This window comes from Hyla sarda, chromosome 3 (assembly GCF_029499605.1).
Source record: "Hyla sarda isolate aHylSar1 chromosome 3, aHylSar1.hap1, whole genome shotgun sequence".
NCBI lineage: Eukaryota > Metazoa > Chordata > Amphibia > Anura > Hylidae > Hyla > Hyla sarda.
In genome coordinates, this window is record NC_079191.1 from 438,539,271 (window position 1) to 438,556,391 (window position 17,121).

At 45.7% G+C, this 17,121-nt stretch overlaps 2 protein-coding genes across 2 annotated transcripts in view; one reads left to right on the top strand and one right to left on the bottom strand.

Annotated features, from left to right (window-relative positions):
* LOC130363182 (zinc finger protein 260-like) overlaps positions 1 to 3,299 on the bottom strand; it is a 36,549-nt gene extending 33,250 nt beyond the window's left edge. The window contains exons 1-7 of the mRNA XM_056568623.1: positions 3,146 to 3,299; positions 2,512 to 2,654; positions 2,267 to 2,414; positions 1,490 to 1,660; positions 1,281 to 1,410; positions 1,074 to 1,189; positions 821 to 872 (exon numbers count right to left, since the gene is read on the bottom strand). Coding sequence (XP_056424598.1) covers positions 821 to 872; positions 1,074 to 1,189; positions 1,281 to 1,410; positions 1,490 to 1,660; positions 2,267 to 2,374 — 577 coding nt within the window. The 5' untranslated portion in view covers positions 2,375 to 2,414; positions 2,512 to 2,654; positions 3,146 to 3,299. The remainder of the gene's footprint in view (positions 1 to 820; positions 873 to 1,073; positions 1,190 to 1,280; positions 1,411 to 1,489; positions 1,661 to 2,266; positions 2,415 to 2,511; positions 2,655 to 3,145) is intronic.
* Positions 3,300 to 3,471: 172 nt separating this feature from the next.
* Positions 3,472 to 17,121, top strand: part of SUPT7L (SPT7 like, STAGA complex subunit gamma) — a 69,083-nt gene continuing 55,433 nt past the window's right edge. Inside the window, exons 1-3 of the mRNA XM_056568620.1 lie at positions 3,472 to 3,604; positions 8,056 to 8,593; positions 15,500 to 15,824. Of these exons, the coding sequence (XP_056424595.1) occupies positions 8,181 to 8,593; positions 15,500 to 15,824 (738 nt within the window). The 5' untranslated portion in view covers positions 3,472 to 3,604; positions 8,056 to 8,180. The remainder of the gene's footprint in view (positions 3,605 to 8,055; positions 8,594 to 15,499; positions 15,825 to 17,121) is intronic.

Below are 17,121 nucleotides of genomic sequence, written 5' to 3' on the forward strand. Positions count from 1 at the left end.
GCGACCATTTCTGCAGGAAGACTATTCCATGCATCCACTACTCTCTCAGTAAAGTAATACTTCCTGATATTACTGCAGAAACCTTTCCCCTCTAATTTAAAACTATGCCCTCGTGGTAGCTTTTCTCCTCTATAAATCTCTTCTCCTCCTTTACCGTGTTGATTCCCTTTATGTATATAAAGTCTCTATCATCTCCCTCTGTCTCTTGTTTCTTCTATACATGTTAAGGTCCTTTAACCTTTCCTGGTAAGTTTTATCCTGTAATCCATGAACTAGTTTAGTATCTTCTCTGAACTCTCTCTAGAGAATCTATATCCTTCTGGAGATACGGCCTCCAGTACTGCGCACAATACTCCAAGTGAGGTCTCACCAGTGTTCTGTACAGCGGCATGAGCACTTCCCTCTACTGCTTATATCTCTCCCTATACACCCATGAGCACTTACCTCTACTGCTTATACCTCTCCCTATACATCCAGGCATTCTGCTAGCGTTTCCTGCTGCTCTATTTCATTGTCTTCCTTCCTTTAAGTCTTCTGAAATAATTACTCCTAAATCCCTCTCCTCATGGAGGATACAGGTCCTATATAACATCCTGCAGCACATTTCCCCACAGATGTTACGATCCTGCCCTCGTATGGTGATGAAGCTGGCGCCATAAATGCCGGACTGGTGATAAAATGTGGTGGAGATATTCATGGGAAATAATTACTGTGCGTTTTATTAAAATCTTTGGAAAAATATGATTTACAGTGTTTCTTTCATCTTACAATGTGTGAACACAGCCATAGGGTAGAACGAGGATTTACGGGCGGCTCTTACCATCCACTGACACCAAGACATCCGGTCCATCCATTGTTCCTCCATCACTTTCCTGCGAGGATCCAACATAGAAGACAAGAGAAAAGGGAAAGGAGACAAATTTATCTTCTAATCAGGGTAAAATGACTTCTGGGGCCAAGACAGACCTGTATATTATATATCTGACCTGTATATTATTATATATATGACCTGTATATTATATATGACTGACCTGTATATTATATATATGACCTGTATATTATATATGACTGACCTGTATATTATATATGACCGACTGATCCACAGGGACATTCTGCTCTTCCTCTTTACAATCCTGGGAATATAGAGGACGGGGACATCTCTCTGGGGGATTTCTCTGACTGGATCCATCTATAGGAAATAAAGACAGTGACTGAATCCATTGTCTATATGTGATGATCACATGATCTCTTCTCTCCAATCAGGGAAGGTCTCCTCTTACCCAGTGGTGATGTGAGGGGCTGCTGATCCTCCATCATGACTATGTCTGCGTACAGATCCTTGTGTCCTTCTAAATACTCCCACTCCTCCATGGAGAAATAGACAGCGACATCCTGACACCTTATAGGAACCTGACACACACAATGATCCCGTCATCCTCCAGACACCTCCCTTATTGTATAATGTCCCAGCATTCCCAGCAGCGCTCACCTCTCCAGTCAGCAGCTCAGTGATCCTGGAGGTAAGTTCTAGGATCTTCTGCTCATGTATCAGTGAATGAGGTGGAGGCTCCTCGGGGGCGGGGCTCTGAATCCTGCCCCGCCCTCCTGACACACGGGGGGTCACACACTCACCAGACGACTTCTTCACTACTGTGTAATCCTGTGTATGGGGAGACACTGATCACTACAGACACTAAGAATCCGACACCTCTCCAGACATTTCCCTGTTTTATTATAGAGATAAGACGTCATGTGACCTCTCACCTCTCCAGACATTTCCCTGTTTTATTATAGAGATAAGACGTCATGTGACCTCTCACCTCTCCAGACATTTCCCTGTTTTATTATAGAGATAAGACGTCATGTGACCTCTCACCTCTCCAGACATTTCCCTGTTTTATTATAGAGATAAGACGCCATGTGACCTCTCACCTCTCCAGACATTTCCGTTTTATTATAGAGATAAGACGTCATGTGACCTCTCACCTCTCCAGACATTTCCCTGTTTTATTATAGAGATAAGACGTCATGTGACCTCTCACCTCTCCAGACATTTCCCTGTTTTATTATAGAGATAAGACGTCATGTGACCTCTCACCTCTCCAGACATTTCCTTGTTTTATTATAGAGATAAGACGTCATGTGACCTCTCACCTCTCCAGACATTTCCCTGTTTTATTATAGAGATAAGACGTCATGTGACCTCTCACCTCTCCAGACATTTCCCTGTTTTATTATAGAGATAAGACGTCATGTGACCTCTCACCTCTCCAGTGATCCAGTAGATTATCTCCAGGGTGAGGTCTAATATCCTCCCAGACATGTGGTTTCTGGCATCGTCCATCCTTGGTCGGTCATTGGTGATAAGGACCATTGTACTTCATTGGAAAACTTCAGCTGTGAGAGTCCTGGACCTGAGGGAAAACAATAAGGACTGAGCAGAATCACATATGGGAGAACGTCTGACAGACATGCGATGTAGTGAATACCGTACACACTGCGATGCATTACCTCCACACTCTGGTCATCCAGGCTACACAAAATCTCAAATTCTTCCTTTACCCAGAGGTAATGCTCTAATGCTCCAAGTCTCTGATGGAAAAGCTGTCCTTGAGAGCACGGATTGTCCTAGAGGGGCAAAGGCCTGAGCAATCCTGCAAATGAGAGGAAAATAGAGAGAAGACTGAAACAACACCAAGAAGGATGAGAGTGTCCATCACAAGGGTTGGGATTCCCTGGTAACCATGGACGCCATCAGATCCACATTCAGAGCGTCCTTCTTGGAGGAGACTTTGTTGAAAATATATGTTACTCACTAGGTCAGTGGTCTCCAACTTGCGAACCTCCAGATGTTGCAAAACTACAATTCCCAGCATGCCCGGACAGCCAACGGCTGTCCGGGCATGCTGGGAGTTGTAGTTTTGCAACATCTGGAGGTCCTCAGGTTGGAGACCACTGCACTAGGTCATGCAGATGCTTTACATGTCTTTTTTATGTGTCTAGCTAGCTTCTGTATTTGGCTCATAAATCTCTCTCTTTTGCTGCTCACTCATTCTGACATCCACTGCTCAGAAATCCTGCCTGGGTATCAAAAAAAATAAAATAAAGTAGTATAAAAACAAAAGGCACTACAAGTCCCACATACCTGATATGCAGGGGCAACATCCTAGGAACTGTAGGACCTTTGGTGATGTCACAGTCATGTGACCAGTTACAAATGGAATACGTGTTGTAAATATTAATAGTTTTAGGACCTTTGATGTCACAGTCACGTGATTGGTTACAAATGGAACAGACGTTGAAAATATCAGCAGTTATAGGACCTTTGGTGACGTCAAAGTCATGTGATCAGTCAACCGCACGGGATGGATGTGACGAGAGGGTAACTAAATGTTAGTGGCTAAAGGACCTTCAGTGAGGTCACATGACAGGAAGTGCTGAACGAGGACTTTATTCTTCCCCGCATGTTTGCTGATCACATGACCATGACATCATCAAAGGTCCTTTAGCCCTTTGAGATTTACCGTTTACTCTGCTTTGAGGCCCTGCCAGTGACATTTACCGACTGGGAACGACTACACAAGACACGAAGTCGGCGGAGCCGGTGAGCGGGATGTCCGGGTGGTGGGAGGGGGCGCTGCTGTGTAGATTATTTTTAATAATGTTACAAGGATAAGTGTAGAACAGGGATGTATGAAAGAACTACAAGTCCCAGCATGAACAGCCTGAGAGACCGCATAAGTATCACCTGCCCGATCTTGTCACATATGCAAAACTAAATTCCCTCCCTTTAGCCTTTTGCAGTCCCATGTAAATACAACCACTACTCTCAGCACCTCCTACATACAGTCCCATGTAAATAACATCACCCCCTTCAGCCTCCTTCTACATACAGTCCCATGTAAATAACATCACCCCCTTCAGCCTCCTTCTACATACAGTCCCATGTAAATAACATCACTCCTCTCCCACATACAGTCCCATGTAAATATCATCACTCCCCTCCTACATACAGTCCCATGTAAATAACATCACTCCCCTTTAGCCCCTCCTACATACAGTCCCATGTAAATAACATCACTCCTCTCCCACATACAGTTCCATGTAAATAACATCACTCCCTTTAGCTCCTCCTACATACAGTCCCATGTAAATAACATCACTCCCTTTAGCTCCTCCTACATACAGTCCCATGTAAATAACATCACTCCCCTTTAGCCCCTCCCACATACAGTCCCATGTAAATAACATCACTCCCCTCCTACATACAGTCCCATGCAAATAACTTCACCCCCTTCAGCCTCCTTCTACATACAGTCCCATGCAAATACAACCACTACCCTCAGCTCCTCCTACATACAGTCCCATGTTAATAACATCACTCCCCTCCTACATACAGTCCCATGTAAATAACATCACTCCTCTCCTACATACAGTCCCATGTAAAGAACATCACTCCCCTCCTACATACAGTCCCATGTAAATAACATCACTCCCCTCCTACATACAGTCCCATGTAAATAACATCACTCCTCTCCTACATACAGTCCCATGTAAATAACATCACTCCTCTCCTACATACAGTCCCATGTAAATAACATCACTCCCCTTCAGCCTCCTCCTACATACAGTCCCATGTAAATAGCATAACACCCCTCAGCCTTCTCCTATATATATAGTCCAATATGAATAATATCAGTCCTATGTAAATACCATCCCTTTCCGTACCCTCGGCCTTCTCCTATATATATATAGTCCAATATGAATAATATCAGTCCTATGTAAATACCATCCCTTTCCTTACCCTCGGCCTTCTCCAACATACAGTCCCTAAAAAACATTACTCCCCTCCCTTAAGGTCCCTCCTACATGCAGTCCCATGTAAACACCATCACTCCGTTCCCCCTCACCCTCTTGCATCCAGCCCCAGAGATGTCCTGATACCATTTTTGACAGAATACAAGTACTGATACTTTTAAGTACTCGCTTATACCAACTACTATTACTTTTTGTTCATTGTCACGTGACAGTTTTTTTTTGTGTTATTCTTTTGTTCTCTAATGGGAAAAAGGTATTTTTTTTTTTTTTTTTAGCTTTTATAAGAGAAAGGGCTTTTTTTATATTAATATATATAATTTTTTTAAAGTTTTTATTTAAACTTTTTGAAAAGAGGGTAATTCAAATTTCGAAAAAAAATTATTTACAATTTTTTACACATTTTTTTTCACAATTTTTAACTCCCCATAGAGGACCATTACATGCAATCTGTAGATTGCATACACTGATCAATGCTATGCCACAGCATAGCACTCATCAGTGTTATCAGCGCTCCTTACTAATGGAGCAGGGTAAGGGACCTCCGGCCGTCCTCACAGCTGGTTGGGACATCGTGAGTTCACCAAGATGATTCCGATCCCGGAGCTATCCAGCAGTCAATCTCAGGACATTTAGATGCCGCCTTCAACATTGATCGCGGCGTTTAAGAGTTAATGCAGGTCCTGGCTGTGACGCTGCTGAGTGCGCTGCATACCTTGGAGTTGCTTTGCGCGGAGAGTGCTGTCGGCTTTCTGCATCACCATGATACCTGCCAGCGGGAGTCTCCGTCAGGTATCGGATTAGGTATCGGGGACATTTGTGCGAGTACAAGTTCTTGTGTATAAGTCCAGTATTGGTATCGGAAAGAGAAAGATAGAATTGGCTCCGTGTGTAGAACCTCCGGATGAGAGCGGTGGGGGAGGGAACAATCCACAGTCACTTACTAGATTAGGTTGTGTGAGTTCATACACAACAATGGACCGAGCATGAAGAAAGTAAGAAAATCCTGGGAGATAGAAGGCAAAGAAGTGACTGGAAATACCGGATTATATCCAGCAATGGACGAGTGGAAGCAAAGAAGCAGCAACTAAAAACACAGGTAGGTTTGTTCAACAAGGATGTAACGCGTTTCGCTGCGAATGTTGAATTCACCTACCTGGCTTTTTACTTCTTTGCTTCCACTCGTCCATTGCTGGATATAATCCGGTATTTCCAGTCACTTCTCTGCCTAGTATTGGTATCGGGGCATCCCTAGTCCCATGTAAATACTCCCCTCAGACTCCTCCTACATACAGTCCCATGTAAATACTCCCCTCAGACTCCTCCTACATACAGTCCCATGAAAATACTCCCCTCAGACTCCTCCTACATACAGTCCCATGAAAATACTCCCCTCAGACTCCTCCTACATACAGTCCCATGAAAATACTCCCCTCAGACTCCTCCTACATACAGTCCCATGAAAATACTCCCCTCAGACTCCTCCTACATACAGTCCCATGTAAATACTCCCCTCAGACTCCTCCTACATACAGTCCCATGTAAATACTCCCCTCAGACTCCTCCTACATACAGTCCCATGTAAATACTCCCCTCAGACTCCTCCTACATACAGTCCCATGTAAATACTCCCCTCAGACTCCTCCTACATACAGTCCCATGTAAATACTCCCCTCAGACTCCTCCTACATACAGTCCCATGTAAATACTCCCCTCAGACTCCTCCTACATACAGTCCCATGTAAATACTCCCCTCAGACTCCTCCTACATACAGTCCCATGTAAATACTCCCCTCAGACTCCTCCTATATACAGTCCCATGTAAATACTCCCCTCAGACTCCTCCTACATACAGTCCCATGTAAATACTCCCCTCAGACTCCTCCTACATACAGTCCCATGTAAATACTCCCCTCAGACTCCTCCTACATACAGTCCCATGTAAATACTCCCCTCAGACTCCTCCTACATACAGTCCCATGTAAATACTCCCCTCAGACTCCTCCTACATACAGTCCCATGTAAATACTCCCCTCAGACTCCTCCTACATACAGTCCCATGTAAATACTCCCCTCAGACTCCTCCTACGTACAGTCCCATGTAAATACTCCCCTCAGACTCCTCCTACGTACAGTCCCATGTAAATACTCCCCTCAGACTCCTCCTACGTACAGTCCCATGTAAATACTCCCCTCAGACTCCTCCTACGTACAGTCCCATGTAAATACTCCCCTCAGACTCCTCCTACGTACAGTCCCATGTAAATACTCCCCTCAGACTCCTCCTACGTACAGTCCCATGTAAATACTCCCCTCAGACTCCTCCTACGTACAGTCCCATGTAAATACTCCCCTCAGACTCCTCCTACGTACAGTCCCATGTAAATACTCCCCTCAGACTCCTCCTACGTACAGTCCCATGTAAATACTCCCCTCAGACTCCTCCTACGTACAGTCCCATGTAAATACTCCCCTCAGACTCCTCCTACGTACAGTCCCATGTAAATACTCCCCTCAGACTCCTCCTACGTACAGTCCCATGTAAATACTCCCCTCAGACTCCTCCTACGTACAGTCCCATGTAAATACTCCCCTCAGACTCCTCCTACGTACAGTCCCATGTAAATACTCCCCTCAGACTCCTCCTACGTACAGTCCCATGTAAATACTCCCCTCAGACTCCTCCTACGTACAGTCCCATGTAAATACTCCCCTCAGACTCCTCCTACGTACAGTCCCATGTAAATACTCCCCTCAGACTCCTCCTACGTACAGTCCCATGTAAATACTCCCCTCAGACTCCTCCTACGTACAGTCCCATGTAAATACTCCCCTCAGACTCCTCCTACGTACAGTCCCATGTAAATACTCCCCTCAGACTCCTCCTACGTACAGTCCCATGTAAATACTCCCCTCAGACTCCTCCTACGTACAGTCCCATGTAAATACTCCCCTCAGACTCCTCCTACGTACAGTCCCATGTAAATACTCCCCTCAGACTCCTCCTACGTACAGTCCCATGTAAATACTCCCCTCAGACTCCTCCTACGTACAGTCCCATGTAAATACTCCCCTCAGACTCCTCCTACGTACAGTCCCATGTAAATACTCCCCTCAGACTCCTCCTACGTACAGTCCCATGTAAATACTCCCCTCAGACTCCTCCTACGTACAGTCCCATGTAAATATCCTCGCTTGATAAGTGGATAATAATGATGTGTTGTCTCTTTTGTCTCACAGGTAAATGACGGCGGCCGCTCCTCTGTTATCTCCTGGATCACCATGGTAACCTGCACCATTCTTCATCCATGGGCTTAGTGTAGGTCTCTGAGTATTGGACGATCCCCCGACCTCTTATAAAAAAAATGATGCGATACTGGGGAGAGATCCCGGTGCCCGCCGGGCAGGCCAGCCGCAATTCCTTTGACCTCCTGCAGAGGGAGTTTCGCACGGTGGAGATGCAGGAGCCCCCGCTGCACCAGCCGTCTGCCAACCGGCCCCGGGCCACCACCATGCTGGACATCCCCTCGGAGCCCTGCAGCCTCACCATACACACCATCCAGCTCATCCAGCACAACCGCAAACTGCGAGGTCTCATCGCCGCCGCTCAGACCCAGAACCAGCAACCGGTGGAAGGAATAAAGGTGGAGGAAAGCGAGCCCCTCCCCCAGCGACCGCCCTCTCCGGCCCTCCCGGACGACCTGTTACCGCAGGATTGCAAGACGCCCCGACTGCCATTCCAGCTCCGACACAGCGACCCGGAGAGCGACTTCTACCGGTATGGCGACCCTGTGCATCCCACGTAGAAGCCTTAAAAACCCATGCCAGATAACGTACGCCCACTACTGGTGTAAATTATAGTGAATCTGGTGAGCTGCAGTGGCCCTGCCCACTTTTTGCTGCAAAGCCCCGCCCAAAAGTGCATTGTTTGCATCAGAGCTCACATCAGGTTCCGGCTGCTATCAGCGATCACATTGATGTTGGTTGTTTATCCCTTTTAAAGGGTTACTCCGCTCCCCAGCGTCCGGAACATTGAGTTCCTGAGCGCTGTGTGTGGGCTTCCGTGTTCACGCCCGCCCCCTCGTTACGTCACGCCCGTCATGTGACATCACGTCCCGCCCCCTCAATGAAAGTCTATGGGAGGGGGGGCGTGACGGCCGTCACGCCCCCTTCCCATAGACTTTCATTGATGGGGCAGACCATGACGTCTCGAGGGGGCGGGCGGAAGCCCACACACAGCGTTCAGGAATTCAATGTTCCGGTGCGAGGTGGAATTTTGCGAATGCTGGGGAGCGGAGTAACCCTTTAATATTGTGATCAATAGCGCTGCATTCATAGGGCCAAATAACATGCGGCGTGGTTTTAGGTAGTCTGATTGGTGCCCCTGCAATGCAGTCGCAGGGTGTCGATCAGTTAATATGGCGGATTGGGACCTTCGGAAGACCTGTGTACCAGCCATATTGTTTCACCTAAAACAGGCAGAGCACTGATCTAACTGATTAATGCTGTCCAATGAAATAGCATTGATCAGTATAAGCAATCCACTGATTTCTTATAAAAAGAACCTTATGGGACGCATAAAAAAACTTTTGAAAATATATATATATAAAATGAAAGCCCCCCAAACTATCAAAAATTATAATCCACCCCTTTTTCCCCTTGTGTTAAGTTATATATATATATATATATATATATATATATATATATATATCTCTTAATAAAGACTGGTAGGATATGGCGAAATATTATTTATTCTAAATTAAGTTTAATTTTTTTTTAACCCTCTGTGCCCCGGCTGCAAAGCAAAGCAAGCTTTAACTCTCCTTCCTACGTTCCCCCCCCCCCCCCATTGCGCTGATATCGATGTCCCGTTCTCCGGTCCCTGACTTCTTCGAAGAGTCACGTGACGCTCAGCGTATCACCGTCCGCAGAGGGACACTGCTGCGGCCAGTGATACGCTGAGCGTCACGTGACTCTTCGCCTTACAGGAAGCGGAAGAAGTCGGGGACCGGAGAACGGGACATCGATATCAACGCAATGGGGGGGGGGGGGGGGGAAACGTAGGAAGGTGCAGAGAAGAAATATCCAGCATCCAGGTAAGTTCCAAGGGTATACTTTATTGGAGGCAGCAAATACACGTATAACTCTGACGCGTTTCGCATGTTAGCGCTTAGTCATAGAGTAATTAAACAGTGATACAATACACTTTTAAGTACTAAAACCATTCGATCACATGATCATGTTGCAAACGAACACATGGAAAATCCGTACTGGATTCTGATAAATCTAAAACCAGGAATGTAATGGCAGCCGTACAATTCCTCAGTACCTGTTCACACCTGCGAATTTTAGAATGACCAGAGATATCTACTACATCTGAGCACGTAACAACCAGGATAGGTGGCAAAATATTCAAAGCAAGGATAAAAACACAAAACTTACCTGAACATAAAAGAATCTTATCCAAAACTTATCCACGGGTGCTAACAGTCCGGAGGTGAGCTGTTTCCACTTGGATATTAAGGTAGGAAGGTGAGTTAAAGTTTGTTTTGTTTCGCTTGGCAGCCGGGGCACAGAGGGTTAAAAAAAAAACAAAAAAACACCGGAGTACTCCTTTAAGACCACCTGTAGGAGTTATGGTTCAATCGTTGAAAATGAACAGTCACTAGTAGACTATGAATATATAGATAAGGTGCGCCGCACCACTCGCCACCCGCCGGCCCTAAGATGTTTTATCCCCTATCCAAAGGATAGGGGATAAGATGTCTGATCGTGGGGGTCCGGCCACTGGGGACCCCCGCAATCTCTCATGCAGCACCCCACCTGTCTCAGCTGCACGGAGCGATGACCGCTCCGTGTCTGAAGACTTGCAACCACGGGGTCGGGGGTTTAGTGACGTCACGACTCCGCCCCCTTGTGATGTCACTCCCCGCCCTCCTCAATGCAAGCCTGTGGGAGGGGGCGTGACGCCCCCTCCCATAGGCTTGCATTGAGGGGGCGGCTGTCACGCCTCCTCCCATAGACTTGCATTGAGGGGGCAGCTGTCACGCCTCCTCCCATAGGCTTGCATTGAGGGGGCGGCTGTCACGCCTCCTCCCCATAGGCTTGCATTGAGGGGGCGGCTGTCACGCCTCCTCCCATAGACTTGCATTGAGGGGGCAGCTGTCACGCCTCCTCCCATAGGCTTGCATTGAGGGGACAGGGCGTTTCATCACTAGGGGGCAGAGTCATGACATCAAGCCACACCCCCTTGTAAAGTCACACCCCGTCAATGCAAGCCTATGGGAGGGGCATAACAGCCGCCCCCTCAATGCAAGCCTATGGGAGGGGGCGTCACGCCCCCTCCCATAGGCTTGCATTGAGGGGGCGGGCGTGACGTCAAAAGGGGGCGGAGTCGTTGCGTCACGATTCTCCGGCCCCGTGGTCGTGAGTCTTCAGACACAGCGATTAAGGCTCCCTGCAGCTGAGACAGATGGGTGCTGCATGAGAGATTGCCCCAGTGGCAGGACCCCCGCGATCAGACATCCCCTATCCTTTTTATAGGGGATAAGATGTCTTAGGGCCGGAGTACCCCTTTAGGGTACGTTTACGCGTACAAGATCCTGCGCAGATTTGATGCGCAGGATTTGTAACTGCAGATTAGAAACTACCCTAAAGTTCATATACAGGTGGTCTGGTGATATTGGGGTATATACAGCAATGCTAAACGCGTTTTTTTGGGGGGGTCCCCTTCTTCAGTAGCAGTATATAGCAGTCCCCATATGGAATTTGGGTCTTATATAGTCTGCAGGTTTTGATTGACAGGTATCTCTGCCATTATAAGCCGTGGACTGGATTTGACGATTACATCTGACACATGGGTTAGTATAATTTTCCAGTATACCTCTAAGTGTGTAATTAATAGGAAACAACATTAAAGGGGTACTCCTCTGGAAAAAAAAATTAGTATAAATCAACTGGTGCCAGAAAGTTAAACAGATTTGTAAATTACTTCTATTAAAAAAATCTTAATCCTTTCAGTACTTATGAGCTGCTGAAGTGCTCTCTGAGGACACGTGTCTCAGGAACTGCACAGAGTAGAAGCAAATCCCCATAGCAAACCTCTTCTACTCTGTGCAGTTCCTGAGACATGCAGAGGTGTCAGCAGAGAGCACTGTTGTCAGACAGAAAACACCAACTCAACTTCAGCAGCTGATAATTATTGGAAGGATTAAGATTTTTTAATAGAAGTCATTTACAAATCTGTTTAACTTTCTGGAGCCAGTTTTCTTGGAATACCCCTTTAATTTTTAGCACAATTTTTATTGCTATTTTATGTATGCACAATACGTTTATGGCAAGGGCCCTGTAATAGACGCTTTTGTAATTTATAATAATCCTAATGGTAAACTAGACAAATCCTGCCAGTCTTTATTTGGTGTCGCTGCATGCGTAATTGTCAGAACTACTAAAATATAATGTTGATCCCTTGTGGTGAATGGAGTAAAGGGGGGGGGGGGGGGGGAGGGGAGGGGAGGGACGAATACCAGAATTGCAGATTTTTCTTCTTTGAACAAAAATACTACTGATAAAAACTACAGATGACTGTGCAAAAAATGACCTTTATACATCCCCGTATACGGAAATAGAATAGCTATAGGGTCAGAAGAGGACAATTTTGATATTTTCTTTGAAAAAATATAGATATATTTAAGAGTAGCACAATACTAAACCTATATAAGGGTGGGTTCACACCACGATTTTTCTATACAGTTTTTGGATACGTTTAAAAAAAAAAAAAAAAAAATTCTAAAAAACGGACCTAACCGTACTCAACCGTATGCCTTAAGGACGCAGCCCTTTTTCATCTTAAAGGAGTACTCTAGTCCAGAGTATTCCTGCTCCGTTCTGCAAAATAAATGAAAATGTACCATCACTGGGTTCCCGCGGAGCGCCACTACAGCTGTTCGGTCCTCCGGTCCATCCTCTTCATACTTCCGGGTGTAACGAAGCGTGACATGGCGCTCAGCCTATCGCCGGTCACCGCGATGTTCAGCCTCGGCCGGCGATAGGCTGATCGCCATGTGACGCTTTGTTACACCCGGAAGTATGAAGAGGATGGACCGGAGGACCGAACAGCTGTAGTGGCGCTCCACGGGAACCCAGTGATGGTACATTTTCATTTATTTTGCAACCCGGGCAGAACGGAGCAGGAATATTCTGGACTAGAGTACTCCTTTAAGGACTGAGCCCTTTTTTGCAATTCTGACCACCGTCACTTTACGAATTAATAACTCAAACGCTTTTACCGAATATTCTGATTCTGAGATAGTTTTTTCGTGACATATTCTACTTTATTTTGGTGGTAAATTTTCATGAAAATGTTGAAAATTTAGCATTTTTCTAACTCTGAAGCTCTCTGCTTGTAAGGAAAATGGATATTCCAAATACATTTTATTTTTCTTCACAAATACAATATGTCCACTTCATGTTGGCATCATAAAATGGACACATTTTTGCTTTTTGAAAAAATTAGAGGGCTTCAAAGTAGAGCAGCAATTTTCAAAAATTTCATGAAAATTACTAAATCTGAAGGGACAGATGTTACAGAACTACAACTCCCAGCATGCCTGGGCAGTCTAGGCATGCTGAGAGTTGCAGTTTGGCAACATCTGGATGGCTACCGTTTGGGCACCACTGTAACAGTGGTCTCCAAACTGTGACCCTCCAGATGTTGCAAAACTACAACTCCCAGCATGCCCAGACAGCCTTTGGCTGTCTGGGCATGCTGGGAGTTGCAGTTTGGCCTTCCTAGTTGTTGCCACAGTAAAGATCACTTTACTTTCACTTTCATTCCCCCCCCACCGTCGTTTCCCTACCTAAGCCAGGATCTTTGCAGTCTCCAGCGACGATCAGCGGTTCCCAGGCATCTTTTCCTCCAGGTACCGGCCTCCATCTTTTCCCCATGTTCCCCTCGACAGCCAGAAGTGGGCAGAACGGGGGGGGGGGGGGGGGGTTGCCATGCTCTGCCATTGGTCGGAATTGGTTCTGACCAATGGCAGGGGATAGAAGGAGATTGCAGCACTGCGACCTCGCTCCTAGCCCTCAGGATAATCGGGGCTGTCACTGACAGCTCCAATCATCCCTATTTTCCGGGTGATCGGATCACCAGAGACCTGATCAGCCCCGAATAGCTGAAAATCGCATGTCTGAATTGACATGCGATTTTCTGCGATCGCCGACATGGTGGGGGGTGGGGGTGGGGGGGTCTCAGAACCCCCCTGTGCGATGTGCCGGGGTGCTTGCTGAATGATTATGCATACGCCCGGCATCCTGAAGAGGTTAAAAATCAACCGTATACGGTTTAAAACAGTAAACGGTTACAAATTAGTAGTCCGGTTACATACGGTTGTATACAGTTTTTATATTGAAAAATTGTTTTCTTTAAAATTTCAATAAAGTTTCAGTTGTTCTACTGAAATTTCAAGGGAAGTAGGAGGGGTTTGCAAATAGGTTAAAAACCGTATAGACAAACCCGGACAGAACCGCAATAACATACGGTTCTCATAGAGTCCTATGTTAAAATAACCGTATACAGTTAAAATGCGGTTTTTGAACAGGACCAAAAACCGTGGTAGGCCACATTTTTTTTTTCGGGGAAAAAAAAAAGTTAAAAACCGTATGGTTTGAAAACCTGATACAACCGTATGAATTATGGCAAATACGGTTTTGAATGGGAAGTCTATGGCCACGGTTTCCTGTACAGTTGCATACGTTTTTTTTTTGTTTTGTTTTTAAAGTATTGCTGAACCGTAGAGAAAAATCGTGGTGGGAACCCACCAAATGTTTAGTTTAGCCGTAAAGTGCAATTGTTTTTTTCTTTTCTTTTTTTCTTCAAATTCACCCTACAACTGATTTTGTTTTGGTTTCATTATAGATTTTTTGGTAAAGTTAAAGGGGTACTCCAGGGGAAAACCAACCTTTTAAAAACGGATTTGTAAATTACTTCTATTGAAAAATCTTAATCCTTCCAGTACTTATCAGCTGCTGTATGCTACAGAGGAAGTTCCTTTCTTTTTGAACTTCTTTTCTGTCTGCCCACAATGCTCTCTGCTGACACCTCTGTCCATATCAGGAACTGTCCAGAGTAGGAGCAGATCCCCATAGAAAACCTCTCCTGCTCTGAACAGTTCCTGACATGGACAGAGGTGTCAGCAGAGAGCACTGTGGTCAAATAGAAAGGAAATTCAAAAAGAAAAGAACTTCCTGCGGAGAATACAGCAGCTGATAAGTATTTCCACCGGAGATTGTTTTCCACCGGAGTACCCCTTTAAAGTAAAGTTGTTCCCATAATAAACAAACCCTCATATGGCTCTGTAGATGGAAAATTGAGAGTTATGGCTCTTAGAAGGCAAGGAGACCAAAATGAAAACACTAAAAATGGGAATTGGCTGTGTTCACAAAGGGTTAAAACATGGCTGCTTTCTTCCAAGATATGTCCTGCCTTGTTCTATGAGTTGTGTCTGGTATTGCAGCACTGGCCCATAGAATTGAATGGCGCTTCAGTGGTGTTGTTTGAGGAAGAAGGCAGCCATGTTTTTGTAGTCCTGGGCAGCTCCTCCAGTGTGTTAGACTGATTATTCCAAATAGATTTGCCCCCTGTCGCCTCGTTCATCCAACAAATTCTCCTTATTCTTGATGTCAGGGGTAAAGGTGAGCCTGTGACAGAGCTCACTTACCACTCGTGCCGCCAGCTCATGTACCAGTCTGTGGCCACCATCCTCGCCCACGCCGGATTTGATTCTGCCAATGAAAGTGTCTTGGAGACCCTGACGGACATCGCCCACGAGTACTGCCAGAAGTTCACTAAGATGCTGAGGTTCAATGTGGATCGGGAGGCCCGGCTGGGCCAGACGCCCTTCCCCGATGTCATGGAGCAGGTTTTCTATGAGATGGGGATCGGCAGCGTCCTCTCTCTTCAGAAGTTCTGGCAGCAGCGGATCAAGGATTATCACACGTACATGCTGCAGGTGAGCACAGAACTGCGCCGCTCCCCATCTACACAGGTGTACGGGGGATTCTGTCATGCAAAGTACAGGTGAAAAATTCCTTTAAATCCTTTTGATCAATTCGACTTTTTAGGGTCACTATTAAAGAGGTGCTCTAGAGAGAGAGAAAAAAAAAGTATGTATATGTATTTTTTTTTTTTTTATCAAATCCGCTGGTGCCTGAAAGTTATACAGATATGTAAATTACTTCTTTATTAAAAATCTTAACTCTTCCAGTACTTATCAGCTGCTGTATGCTTTACAGGAAGTGTAGTTCTTTCCAATCTGACCACATTGCTCTCTGTTGCCACCTCTGTTCATATCAGGAACTGTCCAGAGCAGGAGAGGTTTTCTATGGGGATTTGCTTTTAATCTAGGCCATTCCAGACACGGACAGAGGTGGCAGCAGAGAGCACTGTGGTCAGACTGGAAAGAACTACAGAACTTCCTGTGCAGTACACAGCAGCTGATAAGTACAGGAAGGACTAAGAATATTAAATAGAAGTAATATACAAATCTCTCTAACTTTCTGCAACCAGTTGATGGGGAAAAAAAAATAATTTTATTAAATTTTTTGGAGCACCCCTTTAGAGTAGGGCCACACATACCGCATCTGCAGCGTATTTCACGGAGCCCTGTGTGTGCAGTAAGGTTTGGAGGCTAGCCCTGTGTGTCTGCTTGCAGCAGAATATGTAATCTACCCTAAAGGGGCTTTATAGTACAGCCCCCCCTTAAAACTCCACCATGCTTTACACTGCAGAGTGGTTTGTTCATATATTGGCTGCTGTGTATAAGGTAGATACAGCTGGAAGTCAGTGAATGGTGATTTCCTTTAAGCAAGACTACAATGATTATACAGGTAACTAAACTACTACTTAGTACAATCTGTCCCAAGCATTGGGCCTCCAGCTGTTGAAAAAACTACACTTGTCCGAGCATGCTGGGAGTGTAGTTTTTGCTGCAGCTGGAGACACAATGGTTGGGAAAAACCAAGTTAGAAAAAAAAAAAAAAAGGTTATCAGCAAGATGCACGTAAACTGAGGGACAGTAGCCCAATATAAAGGACTGGATGTTTTCTCTAAAGAAGTCCTCTGCTTTGGACAAAGTCTAGCTCCCTTGACATCAATAAGCAGATGCCATAGTTTCTCCTGCTTGTCTCTCAGTGATCAGGTGTACAGTGTAGGGAAACCTTGCAGCAAGGGTTCTGCTTCCCGTCAGCAAGGGTTCTGCTTCCCGTCAGCAAGGGTTCTGCTTCCCGTCAGCAAGGGTTCTGCTTCCC